Source organism: Coccinella septempunctata, chromosome 2 (assembly GCF_907165205.1).
Source record: "Coccinella septempunctata chromosome 2, icCocSept1.1, whole genome shotgun sequence".
NCBI lineage: Eukaryota > Metazoa > Arthropoda > Insecta > Coleoptera > Coccinellidae > Coccinella > Coccinella septempunctata.
The window spans coordinates 41698566-41719569 of NC_058190.1; the positions used below are offsets into that span (position 1 = coordinate 41698566).

The following is a 21004-nucleotide window of genomic DNA, read 5'->3' on the forward strand; positions in this document are numbered from 1 at the left end:
ATCTGATAATGATAGGCCGATTCTGATTTTATATTTGGATTATTCATGAAAAAAGATCTCGAGAATGTGTCATCCGTTTCCTTCTAGCTGCTATAGTTCTCGAGATCCCCTCAGTAGACAACGAATTTCGCCCACCCTGTATAGTAGTGAAAAAATTCAAGGGGTGCTTCCTAATCCTCATCAAAAATAGTGCATTTTTTTTCCGAATAGCCTCTGTTTAGATACAGCCTCCTAAGGATGGCACCTGAAGCGCAATTTCATTTTTTTTTAATTAACTAGAAAGTTGACTGACAGAAATGAAAATGACCAGAAATTGTCTGGTATCCATACAAAAAAAGCAAACTTGAAGAAAGAGGAAACATGCCTCATAGACGAAAAGAACTTCGAATCAAAGATTAACAATTTTCGCAAAATACTGATTCATTTCGACGTCAGAAACAAAAACTTACCTTTGTTGCGAGAGAAACCCACATATAAATAATATAACAGTCTTGATAAAATTGGTAGATGACCCAGTAAAAATGTAACAATATTCCTCTCCTCTCTAAAACAGCTACAACGAAAGTATACATAACGTTTACAACTTCTATTATATTTATAATCAGTCTTAGGGCCACATTGAATGTTTCTATGGCTTGAAGATCTTTTATCAACGACACTAATCGAAAATGTACATAGCAAACGTTCGCTATTCTCAAATCTTGACCTGAATTGTCCCAAATTAAATCGTTTCCTTCTTGGTCAGATGAGTCTCTCTCAATATCTTCGAGAATTCTTATCAACTGATTGTTCAAAGTGAGGAAGGTATCTTCTGTCCTCTTCAGCAGAGTCCGTATTAAACAAATTTCTATTGAGTCCCTGATAGCGCATGACGTCCAGCAGCAAGTATCACAAAAATGAGGAATTGAACTTCTCCAAGGAATATTGAACAAGTTCACGCATATGATTATATAGAGGAGTACGAAAACTAAAAAATGACCTCCACTTCTTGTATTAGGATTCAGCTGGTACCTTCGAATGAATGGATTCTCCATCATTAGTTTTTCAAGGATTTGTCCAACTTCATAAGAATGTGCAATATTCCAGATAATTCGAACTATAACCACTATCAACTCAAGGGATCGACAGACTGTCAATACCTTAATGCGCATTTCGTCCACCAAAAAACTGTCGTACAAATCAGTGCTATTTTTGTTCGAAAACAGTCTAGGACCTGAGTGAACCACAAAAATTATCCATCCAACAGATATCGAAATATTGAATAAGACACCAATCAGCATAAGACACATTATCCAATATTTGATTCTCTCATTTGTGCAGAAGAAATTTCCATTTATAGCTTGCAGCCAAAAAAACCATCGTGGTAAAGACAGAACCGTATTAGTCTCAATCATTTGAAAAGATGTTATATACAAGACTGGTAGGATTACTGTATTAGTTCATTATAAGCAATCAACTAAAATATTATAACAAGTGGTTATTATCGATTAAACATAATAGGAACAGAACCAATTATAAGAATTAAGTGGTATGTTCATATATTTACATGGACGAATAGAGAAAAACTATTTAGCCGGTAGATCTAACATATTTATAGATATTTTTTATTTCAAGTCCAATTGACAATTTCTATTCCAGCCGCGACAATTCAATTTGCGAATTTTTTTATTAATCTTTAAGATTCAATCGAATAAGTTTGTCTATGGGGCATGATTTCCCTGCATTAGGGTCCTGTAGCGGTCTTCGTACATCTGAAACTCTGGAAAATCATCGTTTGGATGGCCGAACCTGGTTTCATAAACCCTCTCCGCCAGTGAGCAAAAAATTTTGTATTTTAACCTTGAATATTAAAGGATTTTCGAAGTAAAATGATTGAGTTTCAAAATTAGCAGAAGAGAATGGTGCATGGTGGGGACTTCTGAAAGATTATGTATTTTGATTGATTTTTTGCAGTTTAGCTTGTTCCGTTGAAAATTCCTCATTTTAAAGTGTTGAGTTAATTGAGAAAGGGGAGTTTGATGGAGTTATTTTCATTTCCTTCAAATTTTGTGACATTTCTATAATTTAATCCTCGTAAGGAAGATCAGGATATTGCTAAGACAACATTACCTGCTATGACTTAATTTCCAAAAATGTTATGATAGTTTCAGATTGCGGAATGTAGAAAACATTCTGTAGGTATATATCATTAAAGAATGAGGATAAGAGAATTAGGATTGTCCTTTAAAATAATTATCAATAATTAATGACCGATGACGTTATCTCTCGAGTTTGGGACACGCTGTATAACATTTTGTTGAATCACAAAGAGCGTATATAATAAAAAAATATACTAATCGACCTGTCCAGCATTTTCAGAAGAGTCTTCGATTTACTGAATTTATTTCAATTAACCAACTCGTACTGTAAATTGCTTGAATGTTATTCAAAGGAAAAGTTTTACCGCACTAGTTGGTTCACGAAACGCGTAGATAGATATTCTCGAGCCTAAATAATAAGCGCAATATTCACATTATTATCCAACTTACTTCTTCTTGTGCAGAGTTCCATATTTTTATCAAAAGAATGCTATTTACCAATATGAAAAGCATCCATAAAATAGGTCTTTCAGATTCATGCCCATCGTTCTTGAGTAGAATTATAATCAGCGAATAGGCACAGTTGATTATCTGCACAATTTTCACAATGAAAGTCAACACAAGCGGATATGTAAGGTCTTTACCGACGCTTTGATTCAGTTGGCAAATTCGAAAAAATTTCAAACTCAACTGTCGTATTTCCGAAATTCTCAAATATTTTTGCCAAGCCATTGAATTCGTGATGAGCTTCGACGATTCGAATGCACCAGCCAATCTCAAGAATTCTGCATTGACTAGAGTCGTATTTCGGTGAAGGTTTTCCAATATGGATTCCAGAAAATGGAATTCTACAACGTCCTTGGATAAGGTGAACGTCCATGTGTACATATAGAAGTTTTTTTGCGAGGACGTAGGACTCATGAATTCAGAAGATAATGCGATAGCAAGGGCAAGCAGAAGTCCTTGAAATGTTCTGGTCATTTTCTGAGTCGATGCGAATCCGTTCATCATCACGTGCTCATCATTAAAGCTGAGAAGCTGGAGAAGAGAAGAGATTCTTCCAGAATTTGTGAAGAACCAACACAATTTACAAATATTGGTATAGAGTTCCAAGAACCTTGAATAGCAGGAAGTCGACCTAAGAACACCTAAAATATATTTTATTTGTATTCAGTAGGAAACATTTTATTTCTGTTATTGTTTTGCTTTGCCACCAAACCATCAGAAAATATTCCAGTTGCCAAAAAATAATGAAATACAGAGGATGTGAATGGTAAGACAGGGTTAAGATAATAATTTCTGATAATGAGTTCAAAGAAATACACCACTACACTTGCTGTAAATTCCTAGAAATATTCTCACCTAAAGAGTTGATCGTGCCTTCATTATCAAGATATACCTCCATATTGAAAAAACTCCATATATAGAGAACATGCAACGAAACGAATAAAACAATTTGGATTATAATGAATTTGTCGGTTTTCTTGAAATATATTCCATTCATCGAATAAAACCATTGTGAGGATTTGGAAAAAATGTTTCGATCAATTTCACGCCAGTTCCGAACCATCATCAGGAAACGTAAGGGTAATTCTACCCATTTCAAATGTAGATTACTTCTAATGATGAAATGATAAATGAGGTGTGAAATAAATTGGAATAGATGAATAATTGATTAGATATGTACCGGGTGTTCTTCTAAGCCTGAATAATATAAGTGATGATTAATTTAATCATCAATATTTAGAGAAAATTGTCCACATTTAATAACATTCTGATTGAGTTATAAAAAAGAATTGTCACCCCAAGCATTTTAATTCTGATATGAACTCCATTTGCCTAGATTATAAGTGCGAAAATTCACACAATTGCCCTATACAGGGTTGGGTATGAGTCTGGAATAAAATTAATATTCCTTCAACAAATAACTCAAAATGAAAATGATTTTTGATCACGAGTACCCACATTTTCTGGCAATAAAATTTGTTTTTCATTTTGATAGACCTTCTCCTAAGTAGTAATTTAATGGCGTTAATTCTGGAGATCTTGATGGCTATTCAATTATATATTTAAAAAAATAATTGGGTACAATGGAATTCAATTAACATGTTTTCGTGTTTTACTTTCAAGTTGAAAAACTATAAATTTTATATTTATTCAATAGAATTTTGATTCCATTTTCTAAGAGCTTTCCAACAAGCCCACACATGGTACTTATATGTTTCTATTTGAAAAACGGTTGGTTGGGAGTCGAACAAAACACTCAATTCTATTGCCAGAAAATGAGGGTAATTAAACATCAATTGACTTTAAGATCAATTGACTGATTTCGTGTTTTTTTTTGAGTTATTGGTTCAAGAAATATTTATTTTATTCCAGACTTATTCCCAACCCTGTATATTACCTACTTAAAACTTCACTCCGGTGGTTTTAACATATTAGAAATAACTGATTCTCTTCAACTACAAGAATTTCATTTTGAACAAGAGCCTATATATACGTCTATAACGTAAGTTCCATCTTCCTTTGTATACGATTAGACATGATTATTGCCACGTACTATGTACTATTTCTATTATGTGCTATTTTTCAGTTTTCAACACTCTTGTGCTTGTGAGCATACTTCTTTATGAGCATTTATCAGTACTATCAAGTTGGGCTGATTACGACCCTGTCGGGCGGTTCAACGGTTTACATTCTCGTGGGAAACAATTTCAAATAGAATTTTTAGGTTATGACTTATTACTTGTTTTCGTTCTGTTTGTGTTGAGAATTTCATGTTCATGTGCTTTTTGATTAACAGTGGTGAGTTCAAAACATTGTTCATAATTCAGTTTAGATTCAGTACCGAAAACATTTCATATATCCATTTTGTTTCTAGCTTATCGAAGTTTCTTAGCCTTTAAGAAGTTGAAAAACATTGTTGAGTTTTTTTACGAGGAATAACCTGAAACTTGAAATTTACTCATTTCTCCAGTCTGAACATGTTATTCCCGATGATTTTCTCATTTATGTTATGAAGGTTGTTTAATGTTTAGAAGGAAACGTAAACAGCTATGTATTTATTACGTCAGGCAACACAAGATACGCAGCGAATAACTTGTGGTTGTCTTCTATTTGAGGACAGAACCGGTTTCAGGTTACAGGTATAGATAGATATCAATGTCATAGTTTCAGGAAATGCAGAATCCTCCCAGAATAAATTTCAATCGATATCATATGTATTAATTTGTTGAAGTTAATTCAACTCTCCATAATAAATATCGAGAAATTAAATGATCTCTTCATGAAGTAAAAACGCTTCGTTCACTAGTCCAAAATGAGTGAAGATAAGATAATTTGGTTTCTTATAACCGCGAATTCTTTCGAAGTTTTTATTCGTCTCGTCTTCTACTTACCTCATGTGCCATATTATCCCAGATATTCAATGCCATAACGCAAAACAGAAATAAGAATGTGCACCATATTATTCTTCTGAGGATGCTGAACCAACTGGAAAGTTTGAACTCCGGAAATAATAGAAGAATAACCACGAAATATGCGATATTTATCATCTCCACAAGTTTGGTCACCATTGTCAATGCTAGTGGAACCGAAAAAATACCATTTGTGTCTTCCAAAAGAAAAATGTAATGCTGGTGGGATATGGCAGTTTTCTTCAATTCTCGAACAACGAAATCGATTTCAGCCTCGAATTTTTCCATTTCTATGGCATTATGCATTCGCGCATACTTCACATAATTCATTATGGAGGATTTTTGTAAGAATCTTACTTTACGGTTTACTGCAGAGAGATTTTTCTTTATGAAGTTCAATATATCCATGCAAAAAAATAATTCTAAGTTGTCCTTGATATTGGGAATGATCAAGCAGATAATGTAATTGGCTTCGAATATACTATATTCTGCCAACATTTTGTCCAACAGCACCACCGTATAAGTAAGGATGGAAGTGATGAACCAAATAGTATAAAATTTTTCGATCCATGTATAAGATATAATCGGAGCAAATGCGGAATTGAGTTCATACTCTAAACCAGAGATCAGTTTCCGGATTTGTCTTGCCATCATGATATACCACATCAATTTAACTATAGCCACTATAACTTCTAGAGTACGACAAGTTTTGGCAGATGCATTTGCAGTTCCTGAAAAGCATTATGTATCAGGTAGAGAAGAACATAAACAAACACCTAGTGTAGCTTCCAAGCGCGAAAAACTCGTTGTGGTCACAATTTCACCGAGATCTTGAAGGAGACAATACAGGGTGAGTCTTTGACTCGTACAAATATTTGAACAGTAGATTCCTGAGGTCGAAAGAAACATTTTTTTCCTATACCATTTTCCGATTCGGCCCTGATAAAAAAATATGGCCATTTTAAGTTTTCATAACAAGCTGTGCCACCCCTAAAAACACAAAATAACCTTCAGAATAACTAGAGTTGCATTCGGTCAAAGTACCCAATTTTTCGAATTTCAGATATTTTTATTTTTGAACACTGAATAACTCGTTAACGGCGCATTATACGAAAAAATATGAAGAATACTTCTATTTTACAAAACGTTCAAATATTCATTTGATAGCGTCCAACTTAGTTTCAAGAGTGGAGTATTTGGTATTTTTATGGTACGATTGTAAGATAGAACTAAAAATTTTATTTTTATGGTTTTCCAACAGCCTGTATCTTTCAAACCGAGCCGATCCGGAAAAAATGGTGAGGGAAAAGGGTGTTTCTTTTGACTCCAAGAATCTACTGTTAAAATATTTGTACTGGTCGAAGACTCACCTTGTATAATACGGACATACGGAGAATTGTTAACTTGGTTGAAACTGAATAACTGAAATCAGAAAAGTCTCCGAATTTTCATCTTCTTTACCTACATGGATTCTGAACATCGTATTTCCAGGGATATCCTGCTGATATTTGATTACTAACCTTGACAATTCTGTCGAAATTGGTATCATATGTGTGAAGTCAAACACCAATTTACCCATTATCCATTATCTGTTTTGAAAATTATAGGGGAAAATGCAGTTGCAGAGAGATTGACGCCATAAAAATAGGGATACCAATAATTTCAAAAATTGTGATGGAGAATTTTAGTTACATTCTATATTCTTCTCATTTTAATAGCAGTTTCAAGGAAAAAATGAAAATTTCAGTATTTTTCTAGAGGATTTTAGAATAACAGAGATCTAACAATCCTGTTAGTTATGTTCATTAAAATATAAAATTTAAATGATGAAGTTATTATTCGGGAAATGAGTCTATATGGCAATATATTTTTTTACCATTCATTGCTGTATCCCGTTGCCGGGAATGAATCTACAAAAAGGCGAAAAAAGGGAAAAAACAAAAAGAAAAGAAAAAAAAATGGAAAAAAAAAGGAAAAATAAAAAGGTGCAAACCTTTTTTTACCAGACTTCACAACGAACTGATATATAGAAAATACTGTATGTGATGTACCTACACATGAATTTTCATTCATAATACTTGCCTACCTAAAATTGTCCCTGAGACGATAGCATCATCAAGATAGCTATGAGCATTCAAGGAGCTCCAGATATAGACTGTATGTAACAAAATCACTAGTGAAATTTTAACCAATTTCAAATTTTCCCCATAAATCAAGCCGCTTAATGTGAAAAGCCATTGTTTGAGAGGTGAAATTATCTTCCTCCGTTCCTCCATGTTTTAATCCAATAGTATGATGAACCTAACTCACCTAGAGTATATTATTGATGAGTATCTAATTTCCCATTTTACATTATTAAGTCAATTTCTTCGACCATGACCTGCTGTCAAACTGAGTGTACATATACATAGCAGTAGCTGAATTAACTACTCTCAGAATTTATTATTTCATTTCCGTTATTTAGATAGGTATTGACTGAGAAAATGAATGAAGATGTTTTATTTCAGAATCGCAATGGATATATCAGATGATCTCGTAATAATTGAGAACCCCATCGTGGATTTTTTGGGGCAAAACATTCGAAAGGTTCGAAATGAGATCGACAAAGTTGAAGAGACTATTAAGTTTCTTTCCAATAGTATAGAAGAAGTTTTGAATGAAAGAGCTGCTGGATCATTGGGTGTGAAACTTTTACCTCCACTATTAAAATTATACCAAAATAAATACGCTGTATGGTATCGAGTAGAATGTTCAACCAATAAGTGAGTCTTTATTTAATTAGTTCATCTCTCCCTCTATTTGATAACCAATATTTTTTGTCAGTCCTAATATTGTAGGGGAAGAAACTTATATATTAATATGATAGTTAAATGTGTGAAAATTTCAAAATAATAATAATGGAAAATTATCAATTGATAACGTTCCTTCGTCAAGTAGACTATGCTAAGCTTTCATTGTTACATATTCTGGATTTTTTCCACATTTGTTAATACTGCAAATAAACCTTTCAGATTTTCGTGGTAATCTCTCTTTTAATGTCGAAAATTAGATACGCTAAACACTACATTTACAAAGAATATCAACTAAATTTCAAAGCCTACTTGAGAATTTTTTGTTATTGTTTATCACTAGAGTGATCGTTCCGAAATTTTAAATTGCATTCCACGAAAATGTTTTATAAAATGCTTCTATAACCATTATAAATTTCAATTTCAGTTTTCATGTTCTTGCTTTAAGGTGTAGTTATTCAAATATATTCTTCATTATCTATATTGTTCTACTTGAATTGATAAAAATTAATGTTAATTTCGACCTAAGACTATCTTATGTTTGGTAGTTTGATACTGAAAGAATTGTAGTCGGAGTAAACAAAAATTTCCAGATATATCACTTTATTTCTGGTATGATCCTACTTTTATTAGAAAAATAGTTATTTGTGTGAAGAACAAAAAAATAATGTGCATTCACGAAAATGACGTATTAAAGTGACAACAGCGGACGAAAAGAGTTTACGAACGAAAAGTGTTTGTGGACGAAATATACTTACCTACCTTCAAAAATAGTAAAAATTCATTTTTCGCTGAAGTATACGAAAAATATTTCTTTTCATTTTAATTTCTTCACATTAAACCATAAACACTTTATTCACATTGAATCATTTTTTCAAATTGGGAAAGAAATTTGTAATTGATTTAATAACAATTAATCGGTATTGTCTTGGAACTGAAACTGTGTTTCCTAGATGACCCTCTGTTCAGGATATTATTTGCATATTTTGGAAAATAAATTTGACAAATCCTCATTTCAACAACTTTATTCAATATATCTTCGAACGATAAGAACAATAAAAAATAAATGTTTTTTATTATTCTTGAAACTGGAAAGTAAGTATAAAATCGAAATTCCAAACTTTGATATCAATATTGCTTGAGCTTATTTAAAAATCTTGAACTAGATATCACAATCATTGAAATATTTCAACATTAAATCCTCTTTCTCATCTAATGTTAAATGCACACATTCTAGGATATTCTGATTTCAAACGATACCATTTTTTTCATAATATGTAAATCTTGAAACAATCATTATATCCTTTCAATGTGTACTTAACCTAAGCCTATTTTCGAGATGAGGCTCATAACCTACGAAGGCTATATTCAGTCATTTAAATACGTTGTGCCTGAGTAAATAAGAGTCAAGTTACAATCCATTTAACAACTTTTGAAATTTTTTCCATTCGATATAATAAAACTCTATTATTCATATTAGAAATAACATATTATTTTCACGACATAAATGAGCTTCGAACAGTAGAATTTACTTGGCTCAATAGGGCATTTCGGATCAGCTGATTTTGACAGAACCGCCATTTTGTCTGGCGTAAGTATTGGTTAAGTTGATTTTCTTGTAATTTCGAGTGGTTTTTTACAAATCCTTACGAATTTTTTGAGAAAATGTCGTTTGGTTAACATAATTTATCCTTCAGGGATGATGTGAAAGTGCGGTATGATAGAAAACTCCCTATTAGGTATCATGTATCATTACGTATTCCAGCTTTTTGTGAGGTCAATCCAGAAATGTCCTATTGTGCCGTTGAGTATAGGTATTGATGGTTTAATACTCAAATATAGAGATTAATTTAATGTTATTTCTATTTCACTTTTAACTTAGTGAAGCACACTTCAAAATTTCAAATCAGTTTTATAAATATGAATCTATCATAAGGATGTTTTATAGAAAATTATTATAGTAACAAACATATATTTCCAAGGCACAACGTATACTAAGCGCTTAAATTTTAAATGATCTACGAAAATTAAGCACCAAGTGCTGGATTCTAACTGAATCTAAATTTGTTAACTCCAATCTTTCGTCAATATTTTTTCCATGAAGGACCCTGAGGAAGCTTGAATTTGACTAGACTCATTTTACCTTTACCTTATTTATTGAGTGGAATTCGAGACATTAGAGCATAAACTATTTTTGTTATCAAGGAAATCCCTTCTTGATTTCACAATCCTACTTTTTGAACTCTTCACACTATGTAGTGAATTTTTTTAAATTCATTTCAATTCAATTTTTTATTCAATTTCCTCAGTTTTCCTCATTGGACGATTCCACTCAAATATCGTTTGAGGATATTTCAATCCCTTTATTTTCACTTGCTTTGAATTCATCATCTGGAAGACCTAATTCCAAGTAACCTTTTAATGAATAATTGAACAACTGGAAATCGTACCTGAAAATGAAAAATACGCAATGTTTAAAAACAATACTGGAATGTATAATAAATGTTAAGGTCCTCATTTTTGCGGAAAACCTGTCCTTAAACTCAACGGTAAATAATTGATTCAATGAAATAGGCCATAGTTGTTCGGAGATATAAGAAGGAAAAATTGATATCATGTATCTAATAATATATACTTTCGGTATATATCGATATCTCCTTATATTCCTTACATTCGTCTGATCGAATTGGGATTTCCGGTTATATAATCAGCGTTTCCTAGGCTTCCACCGTAGACCAAAATCTCGATTTCAAAAGTCTCGATTTTTAGGGTCAAAAATGAGCAAGGGGTTAGACCCCCCTAAAATGACCTATTTGCTCTGCTGAAAATCAGGATGTTCCATTACTCTCTTAGGATATGGAGTGCATAGAATTTGTTTTGAAGATTCTGGAAAACCGAACAGTTGATGATTCAATAGAGAATTGCACTCCAGAGAGCTCTTCAAAGTCAACTCGAAAATGAAAAGTGGAAAAACAAAACAAAATTTTTTTCTCCTAAACTGTGCCAGATATTTGAAATTTTGGTATGAAAATATAGGTTTTCGAACACGCTGGATCTATTACGAGCAATTTCGAGAGCCGATCTCCCTTCGTTTAGATTTTCATCCTGGAAATCTCATTTTTCAAAAATTGCAATTTTCAATCTGCGATATCTCCTGTTATATTCATCTGATCCTATTGGGATTTCCGGTTCTATAATCAGCGTTGCCTAGGCTTTCACCCTAGCACAAAAACTTTATTTCGAAAATCTCGATTTTTTTGGTCAAAAATGAGCAAGGGGTTAGACCCCCCTAAAATGACCTATTTGCTACTCTGTCTGAAAATCAGGATGGTCTATTACTGTCTTAGGATATGGAGTGCATAGAGTTTGTTTTGAAGATTCTAGAAAACCGAACAGTTGATGATTCAATAGAGAATTGCACTCCAGAGAGCTCTTCGAAGTCAACTCGAAAATGAAAAGTTGAAAAACAAAAAAGAATGTTTTCTCCTAAACTGTGCCAGATATTTGAAATTTTGGTATGAAAATATAGGTTTTCGAACACGCTGGATCTATTACGAGCAATTTCGAGAGCCCATCTCCCTTCGTTTAGATTTTCATCCTGGAAATGTCATTTTTCAAAAATTGCAATTTTCAATCTGCGATATCTCCTGTTTTATTCATCTGATCCTATTGGGGTTTCCGGTTCTATAATCAGCGTTGCCTGGGCTTTCACCCTAGTACAAAAACTCTATTTCGAAAATCTCGATTTTTTGGGTCAAAAATGAGCAAGGGGTTAGACCCCCCTGAAATGACCTATTTGCTACTCTATCTAAAAATCAGGATGTTCTATTACTGTCTTAGGATATGGAGTGCATAGAGTTTGTTTTGAAGATTCTAGAAAACCGAACAGTTGATGATTCAATAGAGAATTTCACTCCAGAGAGCTCTTCGAAGTCAACTCGAAAATGAAAAGTGGTAAAACAAAAACAATTATTTTCTCCTAAACAGTGTCAGATATTCGGAAGTTTGGTATGAATATATAGGTTTTCGAACACGCTGAATCTATTGCGAAGATTTCCCAAAGCCTATCTTTCTTCGTTTACATTTTCATGTAGGAAATGGCATTTTTTTTTAATTGCAAATTTCACTGGAGAATTCGTCAAGACCGAACGGTTGCGCCGAGATGGATGAAATCTTGAGATTTATTACAAGAAAAGTGGCTCTCTTCTCTAAAATGAGACCAAACTTTTGTGGGCATCACTACTCAGTACATAAAAAGCAAGCCTTGTACTTCTCTATTGTCAAAATATTCACGAGACTACTGGACTACCACTAGACTCAAGCAAACGAAATAGGATCCCTGTGGCATTATGTACTATAATTTATAGTACATAATGCCACTATATGACTATAATTCATGACTATTGTATCGGTGATTTTTTTAAATTTCGTCATATCGAATGTTTTGTATAGGTGATGTTGTTGGTGAAAGGATTTATCTTCACGAGTTCTACTTGTCGTCTTAAAAATTATGATGTCTTAGACTTAGAGTTGGTTGGTAGGTAGTTCAGTAGATATTGATCTATTTTTTTCTGATTCATTTAACTCACCTGTACAAGTGATACAACTTCAAAATTTGCGTTTTGGTTAGCTTGGTGTAATATTTTTTGACCTGCCTCGACGTGGGGCCGTGACCTGCATTTTTCCACTGTGGCTCTATGAGATTGTCCAGGTGGGCCTTTTCAATAATGTACTGCTGGTCCTCTTGCAGCGTTTCCGTGTGCGCTATCACGTCGAACTTGAACAGACAGGGCGTGCAAAATTCCGTTATCGGCGTCCAATGCATGTCCAGCGGCCTGTTTTTCTTCACGCAATCCAAAAGAAAATCAACGAATTCTGGAAAAGTCGGCCATCTGTAATTTGGCGTAGTTTTCGACTGCTGCGAGAAGAACGATGATGTTTAAGGGAGTTCGTTCGGGAAAAATCGTTTCGTTACCTCTTTCTTCCTGTACTTTATGATGATTTTGTTGCCCAGTTGTCGATGGTAAGTGTGTGGCAGGGAGTATTGCAGTTTATCCCTGTAGGCCGATAGTAACCTTTCCAAAGGGTGTCTGACGATCAGAAATGAGAGGGAGTTTTCCATCGCATCCATGAGGGCTTGCGGAGAGGGCCTTGGATATTTCTTTCGCGCCAAACTTAACGGTACAGCCTTCGTTTTTTTCAAGAACTTCGCACTGTATCTGCAATGTGAGGCAAAGTAATGAATAGTATCTGTCTGGAATTTTTCATTACAAAGGGAGTATTGTGTGTGGAAACGCTGACAATGTCACTTTCGACCGACTTCATCGAAACACCTGCGTATGAGTAGTACATATTAGTAGCTTTTCGTTTTTTACTAGAATAATATTCTTTTTACAAATGATATTGTACTTGAAACTATTCAATTGAGTGTGTGTGGGTGTGTCATTTGAAATAAGATAAAAGTAGGCTGTTTTCGGAATAACCGGAAGTTGCAAAGGTCTGAAAATATTTCAGTGAAAAAGTTCATTGTCGAAAATATCAACATGCAAATTTTCAGCGCAAAACTATGATAACTTCTCAAAAGTCTCGGTGAATACCATACAGAGTCAGTCTTTGACTCGTACAAATATTTATAGATTCTTGAGGTCAAAAGAAACACTTTTTTCCGATTCGGCCCTGATGAAAAGATATAGCCATTTTAAGTTTTCATAATATGCTGTGCTTCTCTTGGAAAAAGAAAATTACCTTCAGAATAACTAGCTAAATCCCCGACAGTACACATCTGTGGATCTTTTAAAAAGAGTTGTATCCGGTCAGAGTACCTACCCATTTTTCGAATTTCATAGATATTTTTTATTTTTGATCATCAAATTACTAATATGAAAAATACTTTTATTTTACAAAACTTCCAAATATTCATTAGATAGCGTCCAACTTCAAGGTTATTTTAATTTTTGGTACATAATGGTCATAATGAGAAAGACTTGAGTGATATCTTGTGTTCGAAAAAGATTCATGAAATAAATGAAAAACTCTATCCCGAAATTTATTTCATTCGATAAAACCGTTTATGAGATAGATCTAAAAATAACATTTTTTATGGTTTTTCAACAGACTGTATCTTTCAAACCGAGCTGATTCGGAACAAAATGGTAAAGAAAAGAAGTGTTTCTTTTGACCTCAAGAATCTACTGTTAAAATATTTGTACGAGTCAAAGACTCACCATGTAAAGAGTGAGTTGAAAGTAACACATAATATGTGTTACTTTTAACTAATTATATCTACCCCATCTATTGTTTTGCTTTAACAGGTCGATTTCTATATTAAATTTCGCAACTTTTCATGAATAATTGCACCCTTCATGCACCCTTCTGAAGGGAAGTATTTTTGAAAAAGAGCTTTTTCGTATCAATTACATTTGTTTTTGTAATTGGGATTTTTATTTAAGATGATTAATTCGAAAAGGCATGTTCCCAAGTTATCGATAACTCATCAAGAACTTAAAAATACATAAGAATTGAAACTCTGTAAGTTTAGCCATTTCATTTTTCATCCCTTTAATAAAAAAGAGGTTGGCGAAATTTCATGAATAACCAAATCATCCCGATCAACCAGAGGTCCTTATTCATTTGACACAAAAAATTAGGGTTGCCATTCAAAAATTCAAATTTCTTTCACCTCTTCTAGGGTGCATGGTAAAAGCCTAAAATATAACTGAAAAGTTACGTATTTCAAAATGAAATTTAACCAGCTTGAGCATTTTTTATGAAATAGTGAATACCTACCGAAGATAATTTTTTTACTCACTCTGTATTTAGTGTAATCATTTGCTGTAATAAGATAAACAAATATGGGAACTCACCCAGCCAGAAGATTGAAATTATACATCCAAGACGTACTGGCAGCTTTAAAAACATTACACCATACCAAATGGTGTTCGTCATTCACAAGAAATTCCCATGCGTTCGGTCTATGTAAACTATCATTACCAATTTTGTCCAAGCCTAGCGCCCTGCACGTTTCGTACAAATGTTTTTGTCGGCTTTTCAATCTTGCTAGAACTGCCGTTTGATTAATCCTATCTTTTCTCGGTCTCATATAGAAAACCTTGTCTACAATTCCATTCTGAAAATATCAATACATTTATACTACTGGAAAACTTTTAAATATACATATTATCAAGAATAAAAAGGCATCACTTTCAAGTTATTAGTAACAACCACTTCCCTATACGAGGAGGAACAATCAAAGGTTCCTGATGATGACCAGTCTGCGAAACGTCTTGAACGATTGAAAGGGAAACTTATCGAATACAAAATTCCGTTTTTTTTTTTTCATGTTCATGTTTTTTTCATCGCTTCATTTTAATGGCTTGAATATAAAATCATTTCATAACTTACTTCTTGTCTTGTGAACGAGTGCTTCAAAGGCCTCAAGTACTGGTCCGTTGTAACCAGAAGCACCAATAGTAATGGAATCACGCAGATTGTAGTAAAAAACAGAACACATCTTTTCACAGCTTTCCAAGGACCAGGCCATTTTCTTTTACGTCTCCTGTGGCCCATTGGTCATGAAGGTCCACTTTTTCACCCCATGGATACTAGCAAGCCTCCCATATCTCACATTTCAAAACCATTAATTGATTCAGACAATTCACTGCATCATTATTTATTGTTGTATATTGTTATAATTCGTATTCAAATCATTGCCACGCTTCGAATTTTCACTATAGCTGTTTTCCCGCACTGCAGAGGGAAATTTCACCCTTATAATGTGGAAAGCGTGGTTAAGTTGGATGGAAAATAATCGATGAAAGAGACGTTGCCGGGTGTTATGTTTTCCCCAACTTGACTGATGCAGCGTTGTAACATCCTCCCTTCATATCCTGATGAACTTAGTTTTTCATTCACTTACTGAGGAATGAGGAATGCTTTGGAGGAATTATCATCTTTGATTACCACGAATAAAGAGAAATTTATACATAAATTGTTGTTATCTCTACAATATGAACAGCTAAAAAGCTAGATATATTTTTTCACTGTGGAAAACGACACCGAAAAGTATTACTTTTAAATATTGGAATTTCCACTGATACTACCATCCTATTCCTTGGATATATTGGATATTTATTAGAATATTAACTAGCTACTCAATCGATTATTATAAATATGAAAGAGAGTTGAATATCGAAATCTAGGAAAGATAAGATCTTCTTCAACTTTTTCAGGTGCTTCAAGAACTTTGAATTTTTATTACATTGGAGTTCCGAAGATGAACTAACATACGTTTCCTCGATGCATCCCATCAAAGACACAGGTGGAGACATCAATAATCCGCTAATTTACATCGATACACTTGAGAAAAAAGCTTTTCTGGTTGTTACATTTGATCGACCTAATTTCGTCAAAGATCATTCTATCCAAGTGGATGGTAAGAAAATAGAGTAGCACTTTAGCTACTCTATTATTAATTTTTTTCTGCGAAATTTCGAATGCAATTCTAACTCTATCCTACTGATAGAAAGTCAAATACCATTATCTATTTTCCTGTCAAAATCACAATATAATTCGGAATTGCTCTACTAATGTTGTTAAAATTCATTTCAATAGAGCACTCGATAAACTACCAATTTTTATTCTTCTAATACAAGGTTTTATTCTTTTCTTGTTGCAGGTTTTCTGAGCTACTGGGATGAACATGGCCAAGAATATGTGGACGAAATACAACCAATAATAATAAAAAATACTGATATCTCCAACAAATCTCTCAGAATATCTCCAACAGGAAATCCTGATATCATAAACTTTCACACTCGTCTAATCTGCAGTTTCAAAGTCGATCTAGTTCTGCAGTTACAGGCAGAAAATCAGTTACCACTTGCATTATTTAGTGCATCCTTAACACCTCATGCATCAGTGACGGATGAGCTACAAAGATTCTATACTTTGAACGATGATTCATACGTTTTTAATGGTACAATTGTTGAAGTTACCTCCTCGGATGGACCCTCTAATATCTCAGAAATATGTGTTTATACAAAGTAAGTAAAATTTCCTCTTCCATCTCCTTTAGTGATGTTTTGAAAGTTCTCAGCAAGAATATCCAAACTGACAATAAGAATGAATTTATCTTCATTCATAACATTTTAGAAATGTATTTATGTACGGATCAAGAGATTTATCAGAGGATCAGAATGTTAATTGTAATAATATTAGTATTCTAGAGTGACTTCAAGAATAAGCTTCAAAGAATTTCGTGAACATACTTAATTTTGAGCTACATATAATTACATAATGTGGTGTTTATTTGCCTTAGAATGTTATGCCAAATTTTTCCTAGAGTGCTTTTTTCTTACTTAATGTATCTCAAAAGTTGGGAGGTTCACGACATTTTTTCATATGTAATAATAAGTTTTTTCTCGTCAGGGGTCCAAGAATATATTAGCATGTCTTCAAGAAATTCATTTTCCTATATTAATAGTGAATTGTAGGAATGTACTGGAATGTATGTTCGTTATATTTGTAGTTATCAACTTAATCATTGAATTTCTGATTGAAAAATGAACCGACAAACTGAACTTGTCAAGCTTGGATTCCAGTATTTGTTTCAAACTTGACTTTTTTATGTTTATATACAGGATGTTTTCAAAGGCTTCATTTTGACCAGTTCTACCTTCTGTTGAAAAAAAGCCTCACCTTCAACTACACCCTGTAGATTTATTTCGATTTGAAGCTCACTGAAAAAATCAATCTGTGATTTACATTACAATTAAATACATAAGCGGTATTGTTTCATTTTTCAGAGATGTGGACAGCTCGTTAGCTTTTTTTCATCACCTTCATCAAACTATGAAGCCTGTGGTTCTCCTTCCTAGCGAATACAAATCCCGCGTTTTCGAAAACTGGGATGTGAGGGAGAAGGAGAGAGATCTCAATGATTGTCTCGACAAAGAATTTGGTTTCTTGATAGATTTTTCCAAAAATAGTGGTGAACGTTATGGAGACTATCCTAACATTCGAAACGATCTAATTAATATTGAGCATGATACCGATTCAGCATACGTCGCATATCTTAGAACTAAAAATGGAAAAGAATAGTTTGAATTTCAATTTATAATTTATTTCAAAGGAAATCAAGAAATTATAAATACAAATTATCGAAATTCAGAATAAAATGGCATACAAGACATAACATTTAATAAGATGAAATTTCGAAATCATGTTTGTTTGATAACTTTGATTCATAAAGTTTTAATTTTGAAGAACATCATTCCCATCATTCGAAATATTTTCTTTTCGATTGTAAAATTCGTGTATTTTCAATCTGGTCATTTTTTATTATACTTATTATTATTGTAACATACGATGATAATAAATCTTTGATCTGAATAACATTATAATATATTACTATATTTGCGGACAACAAATAATATTCAAATCGCTCGAACCTATTTACATCTTTCCAAAAAAGCCCCCACCTTAGTCCCCCTTTCCATTTACGCATCTACCCCATAAATATCAGACACGCAGGTACCTTGAAGCCTCGCGTTGCGGTGTAGTGATGTAAATATTCGGGTAGAAATTTTTTTATTGTAATAGTCAAAGTGATGGCTCAGGAGCCAGAGTTTCAACTACGATCCGATTGAAAGTTAATCAAGAAGGTGATAATTCCGAACATTTCCAACACAAACAACGCGCATTCTGAAATACAAACTTATTTACAGCGAGTAAATCACAAAAATGTGACTGAAGCCTTTTCAAGGATAATTATCTTAAGGTAGGATTTAACACGAAATATACATTCAACAAAGCTCATTTCTTACGTAGAACAAATCAACGGCGAAAAGGAAAAATATAACAAATTTTCGAAAATTATTCGATTTCGTCCTAATCTAAAATAATTGAGCTAAGCTTCGATAGGTGTGTTTCATGAAGATATTTACAATCATTAAAATATTGCACAAATATTCCTTAATTAGATATACAAGTAAAATGTTGCATAATAAATATCAGTGGAAATATACAAAAAAAGATATATCGAAAAACTAAAAAAGATTGCACAAAAATCACATAAAAATATAATGTTCACTAACTAAAATACCTATTCGAATAATATTTTTCCTACATGAAATAAATATAGTTTCTTTAGTCTGAGTAGTGAATATTGCACATTGATTCGGATTCTACAGAATCGCTTAAAAAGTATTTGGCAGTATAGCCGTACATATTCAGTTACTACGACAGTTTGCACAATTGCACGAGCCACTGGAAATGTTCACACATTGATATAAAATCAGTGACGACTCGTCAATGTTCATTATATAGGCCCGCAGATTTTTCTTTAGTTTTTGAACCACCTTTAATTTGTTTACAATGATACGTACCTGTAAGTACAGATCGATATAGCGAAGCTATAAGAGTGTTTGCTTTAAGCTGCGTATATTTATTACGAGATATTATCATCTCTGATTTTTACATGTTCTTTGAACATTGATCGAGAAGCAGGTTTTAAATTTTTAGGAATATATTATGAAGAAAAGGAGAATAAGTTAAGTAATTAATAGGCTTAGTATGACAGAGTTGATAAACTGAAAGTGAACTATATTGATAAAGTCCTATTGCCTTCCCTGACAAGCCGCCACATTCTGAAATATTGCTTTTTATCAAGATCTTTGAAAAATTAATGACAGTTGTAACTGATCCTAGTCAATTTACCAGAATATTATTCATTTTTAATTGAAAAGTGAGGTAGTAATTTGCGCCATCAGAGATATTTATTTTGGGCATGCTTTTTGGGAACATTTCCAGAGGATGCGAATAATATTAACACGTTGAATTCCAAAAATTCACGTGATTTTCGAAAATATTCAAACGATTCGAAATCCATACGACTGGGTTTTTCATTATTACCTAACTTAAAATCTAATATTGCACTTCCGGCCAAGGAATTTATCACAAGAAAAGGAGAGTCTTACTTCATGGACCAATCGTGGAAAAAACCAAAATAATTCTTTTTTTTCAGATGTAGCGAGTGTATAAAATCCCAACAGATATCCAAATTATTGATGCTTTCTTCAGTGAATATTTATTGCCCTTGATCTTACTCATTACTTCATGCGACGTTTCTTCACCAACGATATTGAAAAGACAGTTTTTGTGGTGTAAAATTCTAAACATTTCAGTATACCAAAATTAAAATATTGAAGTTTGTCCACTTTGGATGCCAATCAACGTAAGACCTCGTCTACTTACAAAATATTCTATCTATAAATAAAAATATAAAAAATATTGCACTAGAAACTAGATAAAAGTTATAAAATATTGCACTCTCTATTCATAACATATATATTATTCTCGAAATTTTACTAATTAGACGAATTCGTACTTGTACTCTCTAAAGGAACTACAGTGGCGTAACTGGCATGCTCTGAATCGCTGCTCTGTAGAGCTACATCATCCACAACTGCGAAACTGGTGTCTCTAGATTTCTGATCGGTGTCTACGCCACTGTCCATGGAAATAGTTAAGTAATCGGCTTTTCTGAAGCGGCCGAAAAACACGGAATGAGTTTCTATGCTCTCGCCCCCTGATTCGCTATGGCCGTCTCCAAGACTCTCATCTGTTTCACTTCCTGAAACAAAATTGCGAATCAGAAAACATTTTTCGATATTGGGTTGCGAATAAACCAGTTAAAGATATTCAGAGAGTATAAAAATACAAA

General features: G+C 33.1%; 3 protein-coding genes across 3 annotated transcripts in view; 1 reads left to right on the top strand and 2 right to left on the bottom strand.

The window, feature by feature from the left end:
• The first annotated feature begins 4457 nt into the window (after positions 1-4457).
• On the top strand, positions 4458-18677 carry LOC123307922. Its single transcript, XM_044890421.1, has 6 exons — positions 4458-4587; positions 4672-4883; positions 8002-8256; positions 16512-16714; positions 16958-17324; positions 18087-18677. Exons 3-6 carry the CDS (start codon positions 8009-8011, stop codon positions 18379-18381), a joined length of 1113 nt encoding a protein of 370 aa, XP_044746356.1. The 5' UTR covers positions 4458-4587; positions 4672-4883; positions 8002-8008; the 3' UTR covers positions 18382-18677.
• LOC123307921 (carbohydrate sulfotransferase 11-like) lies at positions 10567-16152 on the bottom strand. The gene is made up of 5 exons (XM_044890419.1): positions 15685-16152; positions 15147-15409; positions 13259-13502; positions 12873-13201; positions 10567-10733 (listed from the first exon to the last, which is right to left on the bottom strand). The coding sequence occupies exons 1-5, from the start codon at positions 15847-15849 to the stop codon at positions 10616-10618; spliced, it is 1119 nt and encodes a 372-aa protein (XP_044746354.1). The 5' UTR covers positions 15850-16152; the 3' UTR covers positions 10567-10615.
• Positions 18678-20453: 1776 nt separating the features above from the next.
• LOC123308382 overlaps positions 20454-21004 on the bottom strand; it is a 91134-nt gene continuing 90583 nt past the window's right edge. Inside the window, exon 11 of the mRNA XM_044891004.1 lies at positions 20454-20914. Coding sequence (XP_044746939.1) covers positions 20649-20914 — 266 coding nt within the window. The 3' untranslated portion in view covers positions 20454-20648. The remainder of the gene's footprint in view (positions 20915-21004) is intronic.